The 23,919-nt window shown below is 44.4% G+C and overlaps 1 protein-coding gene across 1 annotated transcript; it reads right to left on the bottom strand.

The window, feature by feature from the left end:
* Nucleotides 1-16,524: 16,524 nt before the first annotated feature.
* ADAMTS1 (ADAM metallopeptidase with thrombospondin type 1 motif 1) lies at nt 16,525-23,290 on the bottom strand. The gene is made up of 9 exons (XM_040423203.1): nt 22,729-23,290; nt 21,510-21,856; nt 21,118-21,250; nt 20,609-20,776; nt 20,070-20,356; nt 19,663-19,849; nt 19,396-19,568; nt 18,869-19,044; nt 16,525-18,618 (listed from the first exon to the last, which is right to left on the bottom strand). Exons 1-9 carry the CDS (start codon nt 23,288-23,290, stop codon nt 17,883-17,885), a joined length of 2,769 nt encoding a protein of 922 aa, XP_040279137.1. The 3' UTR covers nt 16,525-17,882.
* Nucleotides 23,291-23,919: the final 629 nt, after the last annotated feature.

Here is a 23,919-nt window from a genome sequence, read left to right as displayed (position 1 = left end):
ATTTTGAATTTTCCACCATATAGAAGACAATAATGATGAAAAACGTTCCTCCTCAGGACTACCGGAAGTATCCGAACCAAAGAATGTGCCAAATTGCGGGTGAAACCCATATGCCCCAAAAAGCGGCGACTTACCAGTGGACTCCTGTCTACGATTGTTTATGGCAAACTCTGCCAAAGACAAAAACAAGGACCATTCCTCCTGGTTCTCCAAGACAAAACATCTTAAGTAAGTCTTAAGACTTTGATTAGTGCCCCCGCCTGTCCATTCATCTGAGGATGAAAAGCAAAAGAAAAAGACAGTTGTACCCCCAGCCGAGTACAAAACGCCTTACAAAATCTGGACACAAACTGAGTCCCATGATCCCAGACCACGTCAAAGGGAATGCTCTGAAGTTATACAATGTTGTCAACAAACACTTGTGCAAGTGTTTTAGCATTAGGTAGGCCAGGCAATGCTATAAAGTGCACCATTTACTAAAACGATCAACTACCACCAGAATTACTGTCTTTCCAGACGAATTAGGCAGATCACTAATAAAATCCATGGACAAGTGAGTCCATGGTCTGGACTGGATGGGCAACGGAAGTAGAGATCCAGAAGGTCGAGTATGTCTCACCTTAGCACGTGCACAGATACTACAGGCCGACACATAGTCCTCAACACACTTACGCAACCCCCGGCCACCAGAATCTATGAGAGATGAGGTCGGCAGTGGATCTACTCCCAGGGTGTCCCGTAAGAACCGTACAGTGATGTTCCTCAAACACCTTATGACACAATTGTAATGGAACAAACAATTTACCAGAGGAGCAAGACTCCGTTGCTTCTCCCTGAGCCTCTAACACCTTTATCCAGGCTCGGACTGGCCCACAGGGGTACAGGGGAATCCCCCGGTGGACCCCTGAGCAAGGTGGGCCCCTGGTCTCCCACCCCCTGCACAAGTGGCACATGACACATTAGACTTACTGCACTACATACATATGTTCAATGTACAGCACTTCAACCAGCCTATGTTCATATAAAAAAACTTGTTAGATTATTTATTATATTTGAATGTATTCATACTGTAGGCCCCCAAAATTAATTTTACGGGTGGGCCCTACTTACCCCAGTCCGACGCTGCCTTCACTTCTAGGTCAGGGTATAGAGCGGATATCACCACCCCTTCCGACAGTATTGGACTCGGATTTTCAAAATCACCACCTTCAGGAAAACTACGTGACAAGGCATCTGCCTTGACGATCTTAACCCCAGAACGATAAGTGACAATGAAATTGAATCTGGTGAAAAACAAAGACAATCTGGCTTGCCTCGGATTCAGTCGTTTAGCCGACTCCAGGTAAGCCAGATTTTTGTGATCTGTGAACACCGTGATCGGATGAATTGCCCCTTCCAGCCAATGATGCCAGTCCTCAAAAGCCAAAGTAATAGCCAGCAACTCTCTGTGTTTCCAACATCGTAATTTCTCTCTACGGCAGAGAGTTTTTTAGAGAAAAATGCACATGGGCCCCATTTACCAGGTGATAAAACTGCTCCTACCCCCACCTCGGACGCGTCAAATTCCTCAATAAAAGGTTGTGATACATTCCGGCTGTACAAATATAGGGGCAGAAGAGAATCACTCCATAACCGCAAGAAAGAATTGCAACGCCGAATCAGACTACACTGAGACATCCGTCCCTTTCTTAGTCATTTCACCACTGTCGAATAGTTCTGAATAAATTTTGGTGAACCTCAAAAAGTCTTCAGATTTTCGGTTCAATCCCAGTCCAATACAGTACAGACTTTCTCTGGATCCCTTCGAAAACCTGAAGATGACAGCAGGTAGCCCAAGAATTGCACCTCATGTACAGCAAAAACACACTTCTCTAATTTTGCGTACAATTTATTATCTCTCAGGATCTGTAACACCTGTCTAACATGATCCTGATGAGTCTCCATATCTGGAGAATAAATTTGTATGTCATCCAAATACACAACAACAAACCTCCCCACAAGGAGATGAAAAATGTCATTCACAAAATGCTGGAAAACCGCAGGAGCATTGGTCAACTCAAAAGCCATGACCAGGTTCTCAAAGTGACCCTCAGGGGTATTAAAAGCCGTCTTTCATTCATCCCCTTTCTTGATCCTGACCAGATTATATGCCGCCCTTTTGGTCCAATTTAGAGAACACCTTGGCATCAACAATCTGGTTAAACAAATCAGGAATTAAAGGAAGGGGGTAAGGATCACGGACAGTAATCTGATTGAGCTCACGGAATTCCAGACATGACCTAAGAGTTCCGTCCTTTTTTTTTTAACAAAGAAAAACCCTGCTGCCACTGGAGATTTGGAAGGTCTTATGTGTCCTTTAGCCAAACTCTCAGTAATATACTCTCTCATGGCTGTTCTTTCCAGTCCAGAAAGGTTAAACAACCTAGATTTGGGCAACTTAGCCCTGGGAATAAGGCTGATAGGACGATCATATTCCCGATGCGGAGGTAAATCCTGGCATCCACTTTCAGAAAATACATTGCAAAATCAGATATAAAAGAGGGTTTTAGTGGTTAAAGCAGAAAAAGATGTAATCAGACAATTGTCAACGCAATAATCACCCCAATCCAGAATCTGTCTAGCTTGCCAAGCGATGGTTGGATTGTGCCTGCTTAAACACGGTAGACCTAGAACCAACAGAGCAGGGAGACCCTCCAACACAAAACACAAGATGAATTCCTGATGAAAGTCACCCACTCATAATCGGATGTCATGCACCATCTGAGATAAACACTCCTGAGTTAGAGGTGCAGAATCAATAACAAAAATGGAAATGTTTTTCTCTAATGCACTTGGAGACAACCCGTGCATACGGACGAACTGAGCATCAATCAGGTTCATCCCTGCCCCACTGTCGATAAACACCTCAATCCCCACAGTCTTGGATTCTAGCGCCACCTCAGCAGTCAAGAGAAATCGGGTACTACCAGGCAAAGACAAATGCACATTTTCTGACTCTCCTCCCACGCCTCCAAGAGTCAGATGGATTTAAACTTCCCCTTTTTTTTTTCTTTTTGAGGCTGAATGCATGGACATACATCAATAAAATGTCCTTTCTGTCCGCAGAAAAAACAAACTCCCTTCCTACGACCAGAATGCTTAAAAGTGGATTCGGGAGTAGCTCCCCCTAACTGCATGGGTTCATTCCCATTTATAAACCCAGGAGTATCTTCACCCAAAGTGTCAGAGGAAGACGATACGTTATGTGATAGTACGTCCTGAGAGTGGGTGCCTCTAGATCTCTCTCTCAGGCGTCTATCAATGCGTACTGCAAGAGACATAGTGGCTTCCAGAGACTCAGGATTCTCATGAAAGGCCAAAGCACCCTTCAGCCTCTCTGATAATCCCTGATAAAACTGACTACGAAGAGTTTTCATGTTCACTCCCCCCCGATATCAGGCCCCCTTTAGACCTCCATGTCAGAACCCAATATCAGACCTCAAATCAGATCCCCATTAGACCTCCAGATGAGACCCCCATATCAGACTTCAGATCAGACCCCCTTTAAATCTCCATGTCAGATCCTCATATCAGACTTCAGATCAGACCCCCTTAAAACCCCTATGTCATACCCCAGCATCAGACCCCAGATCAGGACTCTATGGCAGAACCCTCACCATATCAGACCCCCATTAGACCTCCATGTCAGACCCCGCAAGTATCAGACCTCAGGTCAGCCCTTAAAATAAAAAAAATGTACTTATTTCTCCTGCTCTGCCGCCACTCTCAAGGTCCTGTAGTCTCCCCAGCATTCTTCACTCCTGATTTTCTCTGCGCTGCTCTGTCACCTACCTGCCTGCAAAGTCATCTGGAAGGGAATTGACCGGCTGGAGACTGGCGACAGCACGAAGGGGAGATTTGCAGCGACAACCCAAGGAGTGTCGTGTCTGTAGGATCCAGTTCTGGAGTGGACCAGGAAATAAGAAAAAGCACCAAGAACCTAATCAAGGAACTGTAAGTGCAGCTTTGCTGCGTCACATTGCACCACACTGTTGAAGTGGCATTCGGACATACAATAACGCTCCAAGTACAGTTACGCTGAATGGGCTGCGAGCTAATGCATAGCCCTAAGGGACTCATACGCTGACACCTTCCTATCCCTCTGGCTGCTCATAGGGTGTTATATGCTGTGAGCTGGAGTAAGGATTAAAATTACAAGACAGTCCTCATTTCCCTGTGAATTACAAATAGTATTGCGCAATACTTAGGATGCACCCCAACGAGGAACTCGTCCAGGAACATACAAGTGCAGCTAGGCTGCTTAATGGACTTTGGAGAAAACATTACATTTACTGGTTTATTGTTAGACAGTGTTACATTTACTGTTGATTTATTCTCTGTTACCAATCTGTTTTATATTTTCTCAGCTTCTTGTTCACTACATTGTTCAATAAACTCAACTGCTGGGAAAGAACCGTTGTCTGTGTCTGTGTGGCATTGTGTACCCTCTGTACCTGTGGGCCCAGCTGTCAGTTTGCTTTCACTTGCGGCGCTACGCTGTTTCTGTAGCTGCTATGTACTGCAATGCGGGTTATTGAAAAAGCAAGCATTGTTTCCTGGCTGCCTGCTGGTCAGGGTTTAGTCTCATCTTGCCTTGGTAACGCTCAGATGAGACAACCCCTTTAAGCACTGAATGTAATATGAGCTCTCTATAACGTACAGCTAAGTGCATCCAGGAATCTCTTACAAAATATAAACGGTAGATAGTCAGCATATCAGAGAGGTCCTTGAACTTGCTCTCGAGGAATTGTGTCAAGGTAAGCAATGAACATTGGAAGTTCAACTCCAGTCAAGTATTTGGTCAAGGATTCTTGATTATTTTTCTCATGTCTTTATGGAAACTTCACTTTTGAATCATAACATATGAGACCGAATTCACACAGTCAGTGTTTGATCACTTATTTCCATAAGTGATTGTGAGCCAAAACCAAGGAACCTCCACAGAGATAAGGTGCAATGGAAAGATCTGCACCTGTTCTGTGTTTTTGACCTTTACCTAGCTTTGGCTCCCAATCACTGATGGAAATCGCTGACCAAACATTGACCACGAGAAACCGGCCTTACAGTTAAAGGGTTTTTCTGAAATTTGAATACTGATGACCTATCCTCAGTATAGGTCATCTTTATCTTATCGGTGGGGGTCTGACACCCGGGCCCCCCGCCGATCAGCTGTTTAAGAAGGCACCGGTCCTCCTGTGAGTGACCTTACAGCTTGTCCTAAGCCAGTGACAACACGTTCATCAGTCACATGGTCTAGGCGCAGCTCTGCGTGAAATCTTGCGCTGACTGTGGTGACATCCTACGTCACTGCGCACAGGATTTCGTGTGAGATCTTCAAGCATGTCGCCCAGGGCAAGCAAATGGATGAGCTAAGTATGAAATGATTTTTCTTTGTTTGTTTTTTACACTATTTCAGGTATCAAAGAAAACCCTTTTAAAAATCATCAATAGATCTCTAATTTACATCATTCTAGTGAACTGACAGTGTCCGACCATAGGGCCTCCATGGTCTACACTTAACATGAGTTATGAGGGTTATGTATATAATATAGAATAGAGACGAGCACATTTCCAAAAATTATTTTTGGTCTAATTGTCAAAATTGACCAATAAATTTGAATTGGGTATGAATTGATTCGACCCAAAATGAAGTATGGTCGCCACACCAAGCATGCATATGTGTGGCCTACAGCCTTTGAGAGTGTCTGGGCACCTTAAAAGAAAAGCTAGCAACCAATCACAACGCAGCTTTCATTTTTCAGCAGCACTATGAGAAATGAAAGCAGAGCTGTGATTGGTTGCTATGGACAACAAATACAGTTTTTCTTTTAAAAGGTTTCTTCACCATTCAGTGCCGCTACCATGAGCAGTGCATTGTGGGAGTTCGTTCGGTACATACACAGAACTGAACTGTCCTAACAGAACGGGCACCTCATACATGAGAGCACACAAGGTCAACGAGACAACTACCTCATTTGGAGCTATGCATAGTTATTTTAATAGGAAAAGGGGATACACTGCAGAAGAAACCACTGAAACTCAAGGACAGTCGTCACACGCATTAGATGGACAACTGATCCCACCAGGATTGGCCACCATTTATCTAGTGCTGCTTTAGAGGGTTATTCCCATGTCAAACATGAGTGCACATCAACAGGGGGTTCCATAAATGCCTGATAGATGAAAGTCCCACCTCTGGGACCTACACTTATCTCTAGAACTGGGCCCCCAACCTCTTCCCACCAAAATGCGGTGGCCAAAGTTGTTCGAAACTATACAACCATACTCTGCCAAGCTGTTTCCATAGCTCCCATACAAGTGAATGAGAGCTACAGAATTAGGGTAGTACAGGCCACTCCACTGTTTCCGAAGTCCAGAGTGCTTCAAGTGTCCTCGTCCACATGGGGTAAGGTCTGGGGTTGTGGCTGATGAGGCATCCTTAGATAGGAATAACCCTTGAAGGCTAAGGTCTTAGTTTACAGAATGGAGCTGGATCTCTGTTGAAGAGCAACCAGCAACATTTTGAAAGCAGAAGAATATAAAAGGATAAAAATAACATTAAAGTGGTGTCTCGGTAATTTGAAGTCATAATCGATAAGTAGGGGTCCTACTGCTGGGAACACCCCCTTCCCCGATCGAGCATGCACACTACTGCACTACTCATCTCTATGGGACTTGACAGAAATAACCAAGTGCTGTACTAGGAGCAGTAGTGCACATCCTTGACCTGCCGCCCTGCTTTTTTCGGCCTCCCGTTCTCATGATCGATGTGAGTCTCAGCAGTGGAACTGTGCTGTGATTGGTGTCTCCCCTCATATTGAACTGAATGGAATACGCCACACAGAGCATTAGGAATGACTCTATTACTCCTCTTTATAATAAATCATTTTCATACAATTTCCAGGCATAGCTAATTATTACATACAGCAATATGTATAAGGGCTCATTCCACGACCGTATGAATGAGCCCGCATCCGTTCCGTAACTTTGTGGAACGGTGCGGGCCCATTCATTTCAACGGAGCCGCAAAAGATGCGGACAGGACACTGTGTGTTGTCTGCATCCGTAGCTCCGTTCCACGGCCCTGCAAAAAAATATAGAGTATGTCCTATTCTTGTCCGCAATTGCCGACAAGAATAGGCATTTTCTATGATCGCGGCGGCCATGTGCGTTCCACAAGTTGCTGGGCGCACACGGGCCAGTATCGGGTAGATCCGCAATTTGCGGATCTGCAAAACACTACGGTTGTGTGAATGTAGCCTAAGGCTGAGTTCACATTTCAGTTATTTGGTCAGTTATTTTCATCAATTAGGGCTCATGCACATGACCGTATGTATTTTGCTGTGCGCAAAAAATGGATCCGCGATAAATACGGATGACGTCCGTGTGCATTCTGTATTTTGCAGAACGGAACAGCTGGCCCCTAACAGAACAGTCCTATCCTTGTCCGTAATGCGGACAATAATAGGACATGTCCAATTTTTTTGCAGAACAGACATACAGAAACGGAATGCACACGGAGTAACTTCAGTTTTTTTTGCGGAACCATTGAAATGAATGGTTCCGCATACGGTCTGCAAAATATACGTAATGGACACGGAAAGAAAATAAGTTCATGTGCATGAGCCCTTAATGTGAGCCAAAACCAGTAGTGAAGCCTACTCAGAGATAAGGTATAATCAGGGCCGGCGTCAGCACCCGGCATACCCGGGCAAGTGCCGCGGCCCACTGTTCCTTAGGGGACCCACTCATTTCCTCACTTAAAAATTGCCGGCAACGGTGGGCCACTTAAACATCACCTGGTCTTGACTACCTGCGCAATGGAAAGATTTCCTGCTATTCTAGGTTTTTGACCCACACTTGGTGGAAGTGTGAACTCGTCCCTATAAGAGGTTCCACTATATATAGAAGAGCAGTGAGGACTCGCTGGTCATAGTGCAGAACGAATACCGGAGACTGTAAAACAATCATGTCTGTCTCAAAGGTTACCTGTAGTAAAAATGCTGACATTCTGTAGCAGTGCTATGTACACATAGTTTAAAGGGGTTGTCTCACTTCAGCAAATAGCATTTATTATGTAGAAGAAGTGAATACAAGCCAAAGACTAATGTATTGTGATTCTCCATATTGTCTCCTTTGCTGTCTGGAGTCATTTTTCCATCACATTATAAACTGGTGGTTTCCATGGTTATGACCACCCTGCAATCCATCAATGGTGGCCGTGCTTGCACACTATAGTAAAAAGCACGTGACCACGGTCCCGGTCACCACAGAGGCCGGCACTTTTTCCTATAGTGTGCAAGCACGACCACCGCTGATGGATTGAAGGGTGGTCATAACCATGGAAACGAGCATTGTATAATGTGATGGAAAAACGAATCCAGCCAGCAAAGGAGGCAATATGGACAATCACAATACATTAGTAAGAGCCTTGTGTTAACTTTCTTATACATGATAAATGGCACTTGCTGAAGTGAGACAACCGCTTTAATACAAGGCACTTAGGGTATGGCCACACGGTCGGGTTTCTGCATGCAGTGAATGCAATATATATGGCGTTTTCAGCCACTTCCTCTTATGTTTAGCCCATTTAAGAAAAGAAAGCCTTCCTTGTTTTCTATATAATGCCTCATTCAACCAGTAATTAATTCCTGCTTGTGTAACAGCTTGGTAATTATTTCAGTGTCTCCGCCATGCACGGGTCTGTTTTCTATAGAGGAGGAAGGGGGGGGGGAATCATTTACTAAATAGAAAAACAAAAGAATCACGCAGGAAGTGATTTGAATATTTTTAGTGAACACTAGATGGCGGTCAACACAATTCAGGTTCTTATATAGGGAGGGGGAAGCCCCAAACTTCGCCCGTCCATCTCAATTCCCACAACTCTGGCGGAGCTTTGAAGGCCCTTGATCCAGACGTGTGAGGAGAAGGGGAGACCTTTCTCCTCAGACTCATGGCCGACTGACGTGACAAATTGAGAGCTTCGTTGGGGGACATGAAATCTGCCACATTTCTGGCCTTTTGATATGTAAATGGTCCCTGGCCACACAATGCATCAGAGGAAGGTTAAAACAGTATTTTGTTCATTCAAAGAGACATGGTGAAAAAAAAAAACCCCATTATGTGTGGTCATAGGAGGGAAAGCTTTAGAGGAGCGCTGAGCGTGACCCCAGCTATTTGCAATGGCGCAGAACCGGGTTGATTTTCCTCGCCGTCTTATCTTCAGTCTTCTGATTGACATCGATTATACAGACGGAGCGCTGTTATACATAGAGGGGAATGGAGTCGAAGAGAAGCGTAACGTATAAATTGTTAATCAGCGCGGATAAATATTTGGTTATAATGTTTAGATAGCTTACGTCTGCATAGTACTCTTCACGTCGACTGTTTACACAAGGAAACACGGCTCTGCTAACCCTCAGCCGCTGACAACCACCACAGTTCTGTACAAATAGGGCCTGAACCGCTCTGCAAAGCCTCCTCCAGCACCGCGTTAGTTAAAAGCACCAGATTTCCCTTTTTTTTTTTAAAGGATTTTGCAAATCTTTTCCGCTTATTGCTACCCACACAGAGAGACGGAAAAAAAAAAACCTGGCCTCTTCACTAGAGCGCTTTCCATAACGGATTACATTGTTATTCCGGCAAAATTAATCCATTTTTGACTTAATAATGCCACGTTATAGAGGATCCCAGCCAGGCGTTCACTCAGTATATAGACATGTTCGCATCCTAAGTCTTACAAGACGAGGGCCGGTGTCACGTTTTTTTCGAGGGCCGTAGGCGGAACCAATCATTTCAATGGGTCCTCAAAAAAACAGGTTACTCCGTGCGCATTCCGTTTCCGTATGTCCGTTCCGCCCCAAAAAATAGAACATGTCCTATTATTGTCCGCATTACGGACAAGGATAGAACTGATTTGCGGACAGTAAAGTACATACGGTCGAGTGCATGAGCCCTTAACTTTAAAGATTGGAAGTCGGGTCTGCCATTTCTCCAGCAACAGCGCCACCATTGTCGATAGGCTTTGTCTGGTATGTACAGTTCCCGGCATGCCTCTGACCAGACGCAGCCAATAAACGTGCAGGTAAGTACTGGCACTCACTGTAATGCCGTAGCCATGTTGGTTACTGGCATTACAGTGATTGGCTGGCCGGAACGCGTCCTCGCGTACTATATAGCACCCGAAGACACGTGATTCGGCTCAGTATTAGTCAGGGAGAGCTGCAGCAGAAGGGACAGAAAGTGTAGGGACAGGAATAGTTTACTGTTTCAAAGTGTTAGACCCAAAAGTCTTTTTAAGGACTACTATTTTATCTGGCTGCTATATACTGTATATCATTAGCGCAACCTGCGCTAAATTGTGTGCAATTGTTTGGCCACTGCTGACAGTGACACAACCTCTGCTACATCTGTTGTGTTACATTTGCACATCCTAAATATCAGTGACATTCAGTCTAAGGCCTCCTGCACACGATCGCATGGCTTTTTCAGTGTTTTGCGGTCCGTTTTTCACGGAACCGTTGTCCCGTTTTTTGTTTTTGTTGTGTTTCTGTTTCTGTTCCGTTTTTCCGTTCCGTTTTTCCGTATGGCATATACAGTATACAGTAATTACATAGATAAAATTGGGCTGGGCATAACATTTTCAATAGATGGTTCCGCAAAAAACGGAACGGAAACGGAAGACGTACGGATGCATTTCCGTATGTGTTCCGTTTTTTTGCGGACCCATTGACTTGAATGGAGCCACGGAACGTGATTTGCAGGCAATAATAGGACATGTTCTATCTTTAAACAGAACGGGAAAAACGTAAATACGGAAACGGAATGCATACGGAGTACATTCCGTTTTTTTTGCGGAACCATTGAAATGAATGGTTCCGTATACGGAACGCAAAAAACGGCCAGTAAACGGGGGAAAAAAACTGTCGTGTGCAGGAGGCCTAAATCTTTTGCTGCTGGTGGCAGCGACATTACTTGCGCTACATCTCCTGTATAACATTTGCGCATCCTAAGTATCTGTCACATTGATAGCAATAGACATGTTGTATTAGACAACTGTTCACATAGTGCAGTACTGCGTGGTGGTCTTTGTTTTGTGGCGCTGTGCTGGTGGGTCGGTGGGACCCAGTGCGCATCACTCTAAGAGGCAGCCTTGACGTGGTGAGTGGGCTTATGTCTTTTGATCAAAATGTACACTAATGCCTCTTGTACAGCATGCAGTATACTGTACACTGTAGGGGCTGTACACCTAATATTACACTGAGAACGGAGTTTAATTAGATCAAAGCATAGCGTTGTGGATGTGCGATCCAGTTCTTTTTCTCCCCTTGATCTATCACACACATACCATGCCTAGCCCACGTGTTCAACTTAGTGGTTTAGCGTTTTTTTTAAAACCTACCCCAATTTGCCTGAGCTACTGGCGAAGTCTCGCCTCGTGTGTGCCTATTTCCGCAAGTCATCTACAGCTGCCGCCGGTCTGGCAACGCTTCAGCAGCGCTTGCAATTGCCAGCTCACCGACTGTTGTGCAACGTGAGCACGTGCTGGAACTCCACGTTCCACATGTTGGCCTGGCTTTGTGAGCAGCAGAGGGCAGTAGTGGAATACCAGCTGCAACATAGTCGTCGCCTTTCCAGTCAGCTTCCGCTCTTCACAAGCGTCGAGTGGGCATGGATGTCTGACCTCTGTGAGGTTTTACGCAACTTTGAGGAATCAACACAGATGGTGAGCGGTCGATGCCGCTATTATCAGCGTAACAGCCCACTTCGGTGTCTACTGAAACACTCGCTGCTCACAATGAAGGCAGATGCTTTGCATGTGGAAGAGGTGGAAATGGGGGAAGAAAGTACACAGGATGATAGCCAGACCACCCTCAGTTCGTCTTCTCAGCGCAAATTGGATGATGATGAGGAGGAGGAGGAGTAGGAGACGGTTGCCACTGCTACAGAGGGTAGTACGCATAACAGGTTTATTCAATCTGTTCTGCGTGGTTGGCCCGAAGAGGATGAGGAGATTGAGAGTCATCCTCCTTATGAGGACAGCAAAGTATTGTCTGTTGGGACTCTGGCACACATGGCTGACTTTATGTTATGCTGCCTTTCCCGTGACCTTCACATTATACGCATTTTGGCCAACACCGATTACTGGTTGCTCACCCTTCTCGACCCCCGCTACAAAGAGAACTTCTCATCTCTCATTCCTATGGTGGAGAGGACTAGTAAAATGGTGCAATACCAGAAGGTCCTTGTGGAAAAATTGCTCCAAAAATTTCCAGCTGACAACATTGGCGGCAGAGTACGTAGTTCCTTGGGCGACCGAGGAGGTGAGATGAGGGGAACACACAGCAGTTCCAATTGAGGCAGGGCAACACTCTCCAAGGCCTGTGACAGTTTCATGACACCCCGCCAGCACCCTCACCCTGATGCGCAGCCTAGTGTCACAAGGAGAGAAAAGTTTTGGAAGATGGTGAAGGAGTACGTAGCAGACCGTGTCAGCGTCCTCAATGATACCTCTGTACCTTACAACTATTGGGTATCCAAGCTGAACACGAGGCATGAACTGGCGCTCTACGCCTTGGAGGTGCTGGCCTGCCCTGCCGCCAGCGTTTTGTCAGAGCGGGTATTTAGTGCTGCTGGGGGCATAGTAACTGATAAGCGCATCTGCCTGTCAACTGAAAATGCTGACAGGTTGACTCTTATAAAAATGAACAAGGCCTGGATTGCCCTTGACTTCTCTACTCCACCAGAGGAAAGCGGCTGAACATAAAGGCACTTTAAATGTGGCTTTTATGGTGTATTGAATACACTGTATTCCCATGCACCACAAAAAAGGGTATATGGTTCAATCTTACTTTTCTCGTCCTCCTCCTCCATCATATCAACATGCTTAGTAGGCTGTCCTCACTCCTAATGTTTTAGATGGTCAGATCAGCAGCAGGCCCTCACCCCTAATTTTTTAGATGGTCAGATCAGCAGCAGACCCTTGCCCCTAATGTTTTAGAGGTTCAGCTCAGCAGCAGACCTTCACCCCTAATGTTTTAGATGGTCATCTCAGCAGCAGACCCTCACCCCTAATTTTTTAGATGGTCAGATCAGCAGCAGGCCCTCACCCCTAATATTTTAGAGGGTCAGCTCAGCAGTAGACCCTCACCCCTAATGTTTTAGAAGGTCAGATCAGCAGCAGGCCCTCGCCCCTAATGTTTTAGATGGTCAGCTCAGCAGCAGACCCTCACCACTATTTTTTTAGATGTTCAGATCAGCAGCAGACCCTCACCCAAAATGTTTTAGATGGTCAGATCAGCAGCAGGCCCTCGCCCCTAATGTTTTAGAGGGTCACCAGCAGGCCAGCAATAGTAATTTTTCAAGGGTGTGCATGAGGCCCTCCTTTATGTGTAATAAAGGGTGTATTGTAGTGCCTCTTCCTTGTAATTTTTGGCAGCACTTTATATACAAGTAAATATACAGGAAAGAATGTTTCCTAACAATTTTTCCTCTAAAATGTATTTTATCTTTGGTTTGGTGCGTATTATTGTCAGTCTGTAAAAGTGGCGTACTACTCGGACAACATCGTTCCCAGCAGCGACCTGGGAGTCCAAGATTTATCCAGACAACCTCCCCATGCTGTTCCCGAACCATTTCAGTGATGTTTCCATCAATTTCTGACCTTTTCCTATGAACCAGACACCCTCCCCTATTCAGAGCAGGGGGTGCCTGGTTTAATGCTCGGTTCTCCCATTGACTTCCATTGTGCTTGCATGCTCTGTAGAGCACCTGAGCAAATCAAAATGTTCTACTCAAGCATCAGAGCACCTGAGCACTTTGGTGCTCGATCAACACTAGATATGAGTGGATGACAGGTGAGGGGGCTGCCCCAGAAAACATGGAGGAAGATGGATCAGAAATAGTGTAAAGGAAAAGTATAGCGGGTGCCTCTACCAACCAATCAGGTTGTCGTTTTTCATGTTTCAAAGGGCCGCTATAAGACAAGTGGTGGTAGCAGATTAAGAAACTTAGCCCATAGCAACCAATCACAGCACATCTGCTTTTAAAAAAAATCACTCCAGCGCCTAAAATACGGATACCAACCGTGGGAATCCCACAATTTCCATGGGCCCCATTGTAAAAAAAAAAAGAATTGGACATGTTCTGTCTTTTTGTGGGACAGAAATGCGGACAGTAGGATGGAAATGAATGGGTCCGCAAAAAACCCCCCCAAAAAACAAAAACACGGTCATATGCATGAGGCATTAAAAAAATCTCCCCCTAAATTTTGCGCTGTGCATTTTTTGTAAGACTTGATCAGCATTTTTTACAGAAAGGTATGGTCTCTACGCCTTAAGCTATTTTCACATCTGCGCTTTCCCTTTCCGGTATTGAGCTCCGTCAGAGGATCTCAAAACCGGAGGAAAATGCTTCAGTTTTGTCCCCATTCATTGTCAATGGGGACAAAACTGAACGGAACGGAGTGCAGCAGAATGCGTTCCCTTCTGTTTCGTTGCGTTCCCATACCGGACACAAAACCGCTGCAAGCGGCGTCATGGGATTCTGATCAAGACGGATCCGGCATGAAACACAATGTAAGTCAGTGTACAATGGTTTTAGTACCGGATTCGTCTTGTTCATTTTAGAGATAATACAACCGGATCCGTTCTGAATAGATACAGGCGGTTGTATTATTGACCGGATGCGTTTTTTAATCATCTCCTGACGGATCCAGCAAGAAACTCAGATGTGAATGTAGTCTAAGGCCTCTTTCACACGGGCGTGTGCGCCCCGTTGCCGTATTGCGGACCGCAATTGCGGCGACCGCAATACACGGGTGACGTTCCGTGGGCATTCCGCATCACGGATGCGGACCTATTCACTTCAATGGGTCCGCAAATCCGGAGATGCGGAATGGTGCGGACACTACGGAGTGCTTCCGTGGGGTTTCTTCCCGTACTACCGTTCCGCAAAAAGATAGAACATGTCCTATCTTTTTGCGGGACGGTCAGATCACGGACCTATTCAAGTGAATGGGTCCGCAATCCGCTGCGGCTGCCCCGCGGACTGTGCTCGTGCATTGTGGCCCGCATTTTGCAGGCCCCAGCACGACCACGGGTCACACCCTTAGACAGGGCTATTAGGGGAAAGTAGCATTCGCATGAATTTTCATTTCGGATAATCTGTCCAATTATCAGTCCATGCGCCCCTATACGGCTGTGTGCGCGAATACCTGATTGGATTCAGCCTGGGAATCACCTCTGGTGATAATCGCTGGATGGAAATGACCCCAAGCTAAAATTGACATGAACCACAGACGTTCTCATTGATACCCCTTAGGCTCTATTGTGGAGATGTGCTCAGCCTTGTCATGCATCAGACTGCAGTCGGTGTTGTACGGGGATCATTCACACCTTCAGAACCTTCACATTTGCATTTACACCCTCTTTTATCTAAGCCTTTTGAACGGCATATGTTTAGCATTTACATTTGAGAAGAAGAAGTAACGCTTTTCCTGTGCCTTGTAAAGGTTTTACTGGACCCCCACCGTTCAGAGAGAGACGACACCCCAGGTAGAGGAAGAGGGGCATGTCGAGGAATTTGAATGAAAAATCCCATAATGTTTGTTAATACATCCCACTGGACCTTATGAGTGCAGACATAAAAAGCGGAGATATTGCCCATACCAACCAATCAGATCACTGCCGCACCGCTCCTGAGCAAGAATAATTACAATCTGATTGGTGGCACTATGGTCCCTTCATTGCGGATCTGTTGGCTGTCTGTGTACTTCCCTTTTGTACCACTGTGAGGCACTATATTCAACCCTAGAGGAATGTGTGACAAATAAAAGGACATGGCATAGGGGCCCGTAGCACAACAAATCACCCCAATATTTTTCGGTCCATTCTGTGTGGATTGTTTTCAGTAGAAAGAGCTCTGTTTTTCTGATTCCCTGCATAGCAAGGCGCTACCCCAGCTGTCGAAATTTTTTGCGCAAATCTCATTTTGGGGCAACAAAAATTGCACCTTTTTGACAAGGCACTTGTTACAAAAGTGGAAGGGGCTGGGCCTAAATGTACCGACATAATTTAGATCAGAAAACTGCAGTAAATTATACCGGAATTCTACAGTAGCCCATAGCTGGAGTGGATTTTAGTTTGAGGACACGTACAACACAAAAGAAGCGACAAAAATTTGTTAAGAGGGGTGCGACACTTAATACACAGCATCTTACCCCACTGGACTTTTTACTAAAGACAGACATCTGAAATGCCATGGTAAATCTGCCTCAAAGAGTCAAAAGATAACAATTGTCTGCTTCCAGCCACCACTAGGGGGAGCTTACCGTTATCATGTTATTATTGAGTTCAATGTATAAACAAAAGCTCCATCTAGTGGTGGCTGTATATATATATATATATATATATATATATATGAATTCTACTACTCAGGAGTGAACATTTATACCGTCATTACAGATCAAGAAGTAAAATGCGATGGTCAGGGAATGTCAATGTGTTCTTTTAATATTTCTAGTAACATATAATAATAATAATAATGCATAAATACTCTTTTTTTTCTCGTTATATAAAGCGATAACTTAAAATATAATCGGACTGGTTGTACAAAAATAAATAGGTATATGATGTGTCATTAAAGGATCCCTTCATGGAAGGAGCTGAAGCAAATACTTATGAAGTATACTGTGTATATAGATATATACACACGCACGCACGCACTCACTCACCAAATTCATATTCTCCAACCTGACACAGATAACTGACACATGCAGGTTGGCCAACAGCTGCGGATGGACCTGCTATCCCCAGGACTGTCTACCAAATATATTTCCATATCTGGAATATGGAGCATATATACCTTTTTATGTTATATCTCTTTGTATGTACAATCTTAAACTCTATACTGGCCTTAAATTTAGAGCCCCACCCTCCCCCGCCCCATTATCTATATGCTTGGTTTCCTTGGAAGAGATTATTTGGAACCAGATGTTAAAGCCCTGAAGGGTGAACATTCACATCTGGTGCTCAGCTCTTTGAAGGAAATGCTGCTTTAATACACAAGTGATACTAATACTTATAGTAGGTCTTATTATTTCAGTTCATTAGGAAAACCTGTGTATTATAATGGGATGACAACCCCCCCTACTGTAGAGTATGACATTTCTGTGACCACCTAAGGTTTTCTATGGTCACATGACCTTTTGATGAGCTATCCTTTACAGTAGGGATTACAAGGTTACTAAACGTGTATTCTAATTTAAAGAAAAAATTCTTGGTCCACCTAATCTGCAAGTCTCACGTCTATGAGAATATGGCTTTGTTACTCTAGAAAAATATACTGTGATGCGATAGCAGCCATAATGAATTCTACTGAACATTTCCAGCTCCCAATCTTGCCCTTCTTAAATGAGGTAGGTTAACCCTAACCAAGGGCAAAATCCCAAAACATCTGAAGGCCCCTTACGAAAAATGTCTTACATAGGCTCATAATCTTTAAGGAGCCCGAGAAGTTTTAATACATACTATGGCCGCCATCTATTGTTTAGACCTTACTGGTAACAGACTCCAAAAAGTTTTAAAACAAACCCATAATGTCCCCAAGGGCCCTAAAATGGAGGATGTAGAAACAGTAATATGCCCTTCTTTCAAACCTACGTTAACATATTCAACCTGATGGTCCAACCCAACCAGAAGATATTTGCACTGTTCCTGCTCAATAACTTTCCATCCTATGGTTTGTGCAATGGACAAACACGTTCTACCTGACCTTCCACTTACAGCATGATGTTTTTTTTTTTTTTTATGAAGAACCAAGTAATATTCTTGGTCAGACGCTGTTTAACTGCATATGGAAACAGTACAAAAGTCTATTAAATGTTTGGGCTTCTTTGAAGGGTCGCAGTTGTCTTGAGGCAAGTTGCTGCCCTCGTAAGACACGCACTTCAAGAGTCTTTTTCTAAAACCCTTCCCACAGGTCTTAGAACATGAGGACCAATCTCCCAACTGCCATTGGGGACAGGGAATGTCTGCACATGACCGGATATCGTCTGGCTTCAGCTCATTAGGGCAGTCTTTTGAAGGATGACCCCTTAAGTCTTTGCACTCTACAGATCTCCTTTGCCATCCTAATCCACAAGTCTTTGAGCATTCACCCCATTCTCCGATAACCCACTCGGAGAGAATTGTTTCCTGTATAGCATTGAAGGACTCTTTCTTCTTATTCAAAGGCTTTTCTGGTTGAGCTGGTTTCTTGACAAAATAAATGTACTTGATTTTCAGTCTTTGTGAATCTCCCACGGTGAGGACCTGTACAGTGATGGGTTCCCTCAGTGGCTTAAAGCTGCGGATTCTTTCTAGTGACGCTGTAGAACCGCTGTATGTCAAAAAGTTGCCATTGTAGGAAATGTCTTGTTCCAACGTGGATAATGTATAGTCACCATTGAGGATATAGGTGCCATCAGCTGCCTTTATAGCTAAGTAGCTGCCATCATGCATGGAACTCCTGCTGTTGCGTTGCTTGATTTCAATGTTTGTTGCACCAGCAGGGATGGTGACAACATCATGATACCCAGGTCTATAGGGGAAAAAAAGAATGCATTTAACATTAAATTCTGCAAACACTTGGACATTGGGAAGTACTTTAATAAGTAACTGATTAAAATGGACTTTAGTCCTATGAGTTAAACTGTGAGTGTGTAAAATATCTAACTCTAGACCCTATGACAGAAGTGATAAAGTGACATTCAACTACTGTATCATATATGATCCTGCTGATTTTCATGTATCTAATGGAAGATCAGGCAAAAACTTAATCCTGAACATACCTTGCTTTAGTAAATGTCCCAGATACTTTCTTGCAGGTGGATCCATTTCCTCCACAGACTCCACATTTGTCGTACTTCTTGTTGGAGCCTATTACACGATCACAGCCAGCCTTGACACATTGGCCTTGGATGCATACGGAGGTTGAGTCGGGACTACATGGAGTACCATCAGCTACCTGCATATGACAAAGGAAAGAAAACAGATTAATCCCAAATATATGGCACATATAGTCTGAACTACTTTGACTTTGATCTAATGTGGTTAGGGTGCTAGGTTATTCACATAACATGTCCCAGAACCTCTTGAGATGCCTTCAGATTGTCTTAGGAGGTCTTAATATTGTTTACTAATATGGTGTCTGTGCACAGATGTGCCATAACCTTGGAAATCCAATGGGTGCTATTGTTAGATAGTGGTAACAGGACTTTTTCTCTAGAGTTTACAGGTCAATGTCTAGTTCTGTTCCATAATAATAATGCCCTGCACTATTCATTAACTCATTATTAACATGACTCTATGAACATACCCTGGGGCTCAGCACAAAGAAGAATCCAGTGCCCTTTGCTCGGCACACAAGCTTGCAACGATCTTTTGGACGGACTCCTGCAAATTTTGGTGTCCATTCAACATTGGGCCCACTTCCAGGTGTCTTAGAGATGTCATTATGGGCTTCACATTGTTCTTCTCTGAATGTCTTGCCTAAGAATAATAAAAGGAGATGTTTAGACCTTGAGTACATTGTTTTCATAGTATGCTATAGTCAGTAGTTGGACAGTTTTTTTAGGTCACTCACCATTATTTTCAGGGCAGTCTTGGACGTTGCATGAACGATACTGAACCCTTTTGCCTTCACAGTACTTTCCACCATCTTTTGGCACTGGATTGTCACATTCCCGAATGGAGTACTGGACTCCACCACCACAAGTTCTAGAACACTCTCCCCAGTGGCCCCAGGCTCCCCAGCCACCATGTACAGGAGTCTGTAATAACATAAACGAAGAACATTAGTAACTAGAATCTCTGCATACCAAGAAACTCAGAAGTCTAGCACTATAATGAATATTAGTTGATTTCTTCAGGCCAGAAATGGACAAAACCTAAGCTTAATGACAAGTATACAATATATGTTCTGTTATCTATATTTCAGTACAATAACTAGTTAACTACATGGAAGGAGCACATGAAGAAACACAACTGTACCTCATAGTGTTTCTTGTCTGTCATCTCGGTGCACTTGCCCTTTAAACACCACTTCCCTTCTCCACAACTGGTTCCATCAGCCCAAGGGAAGTGTTTAGTTTGGCAGACAAGTAGTCCTCCAGAGACTCCGGTGCACCATAAGGTCGTACACGTGCTGGCGGCATCTGGACAATGTCTGGATTCCTCTCCAAATGTAAATTCGCACTGCTTATTGGCATCATACAGCATTCCAGGGAGATCTGATGGAAGTTGGATGGGTCTGCTAGGCTTGTCCAATAAGCACTCCCCTAATTAAGCAATAGAAAAATATTTGAGCATAATGTTTGTTGGAGAACTTGTTCTCACAAACTGTGATATCGGTTTTGACTACATGGCTAGTATGCTTTATTAGACAGTGAACAAGATGGATGCTACAAAACGGTCAAAACCTACTGGTGACTTCTTGAAAAAGATACTATAATGGACACTGACACCCAACAAACCAAAATATACAACCAGCAGACCCGAAACATCTAATAAGTAAGGCTTGAAAAACTTACCATGTCCATTATCCAAGAAGGACGTGATCATGTAGGCGCTACAAGGAGACCATGGTTCATGTCTATCCAGATTGGAGAGCATAGACGCCATCATATGGGAATCCTTATTCTCATTGTTGTAACCAGCGCACTGTTTGGCATCATCATGTGGCATATTAAACACATGACCTGGAAACATACATTTTTTGGGTTACAAAAATATTCAAGAGACTTTTTCCAGAACTCATTTTACAAAATATTAATCTCTAAACTCAACAATGCACTTGAGGAAAGTCTTTCATTCTTAAATGGCCAATGTCAAGACTGCAAACTTCCCAAGTGCTTCCTCACCATAAACATTTTAGCACTTGAGGACATGTCCTTCTCTGTTTTCCAGGCGTAAAATCTCAAACCTGTCCCTCTGGTGTCTCCAAACAAACATTAAGCTAAGCATTTCCTTCCTGAATTGTTTATATAAGGCCTAAGCTATATCCCAGTCTTATAGTAAAGCCAGGTCTTAAGACACTCACCTAGTTCATGGGTTGTAGTGAAAGCTGCTTGCAAGCCGTCATCTTCAATGATAGAGCAACTGCGACTTGGGTCACAAACGGTACCAACGTCGGCCATCCCAAGGGTATCACATGTCTGAGCTCCACAAAGATCCTTAAGACAACAAAATAGCAGTTTCAGTATTAATTAAATCAAGGACAAAAGTTTGGCAGTAAATGTTTAACTTTGGATTCATGCCCTGGCTGAAGAGCTCATAAACATTTGAGAGCACAGGAGGTTTTTTTCTCCTTCCTCTTAGTTTACAGGTTCATTTATTTTTAGCCTAGTTTTGACCATGTTACCTAATTTAATATATACAGGATTATAATCTGATTTAGAAGTTGTGGGGAAGATTAGGCTCAAAGTCAATTACCTGTCTTGTAAATAGAATTGCAGTATCATAGTGTTCCGCGTGGCGGTCACTGGGTGGGTTATGCTGTTTCTGCCAGCTGCAGAAGTTTCTCAAGGTCAGGGCAGCGTTGGATGTCACCTCGGGTCCCTTCTGCTCATCATAGATGACCAGGATCTTCACAACCACCAGGCTGATTGAGTTTCGGATGCTGGGATGCTTGTAAAGCTTAGCAGCCACTGACATTAGGGTTAGGAGATAGTGCTTTAAACTGCTCCCGTGAAATTCTGCCATAGATTGGTCAGCCACAATCAAGGTCTCCAGATAACGGGGGCTGGAGACGAACCTCTTTTTCCGTGAATTTCCCGATCCTGAAAAAAAAAAGAAGCGTTAAAATGAACCGAGGCTGCAACATTTGGAAATCCTTCATAAATGCTGAATCTACTAATTTCTGGGCTCTTCACCTACATTGTCTGTTGTCTATGACTCACTTGTAAGAAGCGTTTGGCCAGCTAGAGAAGATCTGAGTCACCTTCCACCTTTTTTTTTTTTTAGCATGGAAGGAGTTGATGTAAGATCATTCACTTCCACATGTAATCACAGAATCCTACTGGCAACTCCTGCCAAACGGCTGACTGCTTCTCTGACCCTGAAACCACAGCACCTTTCGAAGACACTGTACCCTTGTCCTGACTTTCAGCTTCGGAATTAACACTTTCCGTCTCAGCTCTACCCAACCCATACATGACAAACCCAATGCCCCCCTAGGCTGTGATTAGCTTGCATTATGTTTCCGTTGTTATCGCAATTACCTTCACTTTTATGAATAGAAATTTGGGTTTTACAAGCCTTGTATAACATGGTGCAAAAAGACGTGAAGGGATAATTTACATCTAAGTAGAACTGTGCTGGCATGTCCAATTTTTTACAATGATGTCATTTCAAACTACGCATTTTTTTTAACCCCCTTCCAAACCCAAGCTCCTGGAGAGTCATGTCAATCGGCAACTGAGGACACAGCCCTGTAACTTGACTGGCATGACTCCAGGGCAAAGTGCCCTACTGTTTCATTGGCCTGAGCAGACCCAACCAAGGAAACATGTGCAGCTTTCATTTCAGTTTCACGTCTAGTGATGGAAGAAAGTTTTAGGCTAAAAAGTTTTTTAAGCATTTCAATAGTTAGAACTTTTTTTCTTTCATAAATGCAAGTATAAAAGCAGCAAGAAAATGAACTCGACCATACCTTGCGGCGACATAGGTTGCCTGGGCTGGGGCTCCTCTGAATCCAGCTGCTGCTGGGAGATGTCAGTCACGCCACACTTTGCCTTGACACGACTCCTCTTGCTCAGCAAATGCAGAACCATGGTGTTGGAAGAAGCCATCGTCAGGGTGTGATTACTGGGCTGGATGAAGTACTCTTCCCCTCGGTGATAAAATGCTCCTCTGATCCCTGCACAGAGACTCAGAGCTGCACTGCTAGATGGCTCCCCATTGACAGTACCAGAATAAAAGCAGTCAGCCAGGTTAGTAAGAGGTTCTGCAGGGTCTTCTCCAGTAGACTTAGGTTTACCCACATATTGCAGACTAAAGTCCTTTGCAAGGAAGCTTGGGTCAGGCTCTAACTCCAAGTTGAGGGCTTCTCCAAATGCAACCAGTCGGTAAATCACCTTGCCATCCTTGGCTGGACCTTGGTCATTATCTAGCCTGACAGGGACCACCAGTTCTTCTTCCATGGAGACACCTAGGACAATCCGGGCATAGATCAAAGCTGCCATGCAGTGCAGCAGATACTGCACACACCTCATCCTGGGCACTGGAAGGAGGTGATAACGACACAAAGTGGCGCAAAGGTTCTCAGTGCGTAATTGCGCGCAGGCTTGAATGCAACAAAGTTGCAGGAGAAGTTCTGCTTTGGGGTCTGAGGCTGGAGATGGCTTGCTAGACTCTTTGAGTGCCTTGCACAGATTGTGTGCTCAGCTAGGAACCGGCAACTAGCAAGCTTGCACTGATTGACTCTGGATCATGACTGCAGGAGCCTGACACCCTGTGCTGGAATTTATGGGGCTTGTCCTGTGAGCCCTCCCCTTAAGTCTTTGAAGTGATGTGATCTCATTTCGTGCGTAGTCCTGGAGGAACAAAACCCTTCCTTATGCTGGATCCTGGCCAATGTCATCAATCATGGGGATGGAAGGGGGGGGGGGGATAAAGCAGCTGGCTTAGAAATTTGCAGCAGGAGCACGTCTTTTGTCAGTGACATGGACTCAAACTTTGCAGCATGTGCCACCTTAAAGCAATTACTGCTGACTGCTAATTAATATTATGTCCCACGAATGCTGACCAGTGTCTGAAGGGTTAATGGGCGACCATCATGGCTACAGGCATGGGGAGGAATAGTTCTCAGCTTAGTGGATTTTCATTATCATTCATTAACCCC

This window comes from Bufo bufo, chromosome 3 (assembly GCF_905171765.1).
Source record: "Bufo bufo chromosome 3, aBufBuf1.1, whole genome shotgun sequence".
NCBI classification, from domain to species: Eukaryota; Metazoa; Chordata; class Amphibia; order Anura; family Bufonidae; genus Bufo; species Bufo bufo.
Note: the sequence above shows the minus strand (reverse complement) of the source record. Positions and strands in the feature narration are given on the sequence as shown.

Excerpts from the sequence above, each read along its gene's own strand:
- ADAMTS1 (XM_040423203.1), bottom strand. The coding sequence starts at position 23,290 with ATGAGGTGTGTGCAGTATCTGCTGCACTGCATGGCAGCTTTGATCTAT. Across the intron at positions 20,777-21,117 it reads CACTACAACCCATGAACTAG|GTCATGTGTTTAATATGCCA; the intron begins GTGAGTGTCTTA and ends GTATGTTTCCAG. Across the intron at positions 20,357-20,608 it reads CTTCTTGGATAATGGACATG|GGGAGTGCTTATTGGACAAG; the intron begins GTAAGTTTTTCA and ends TTGCTTAATTAG.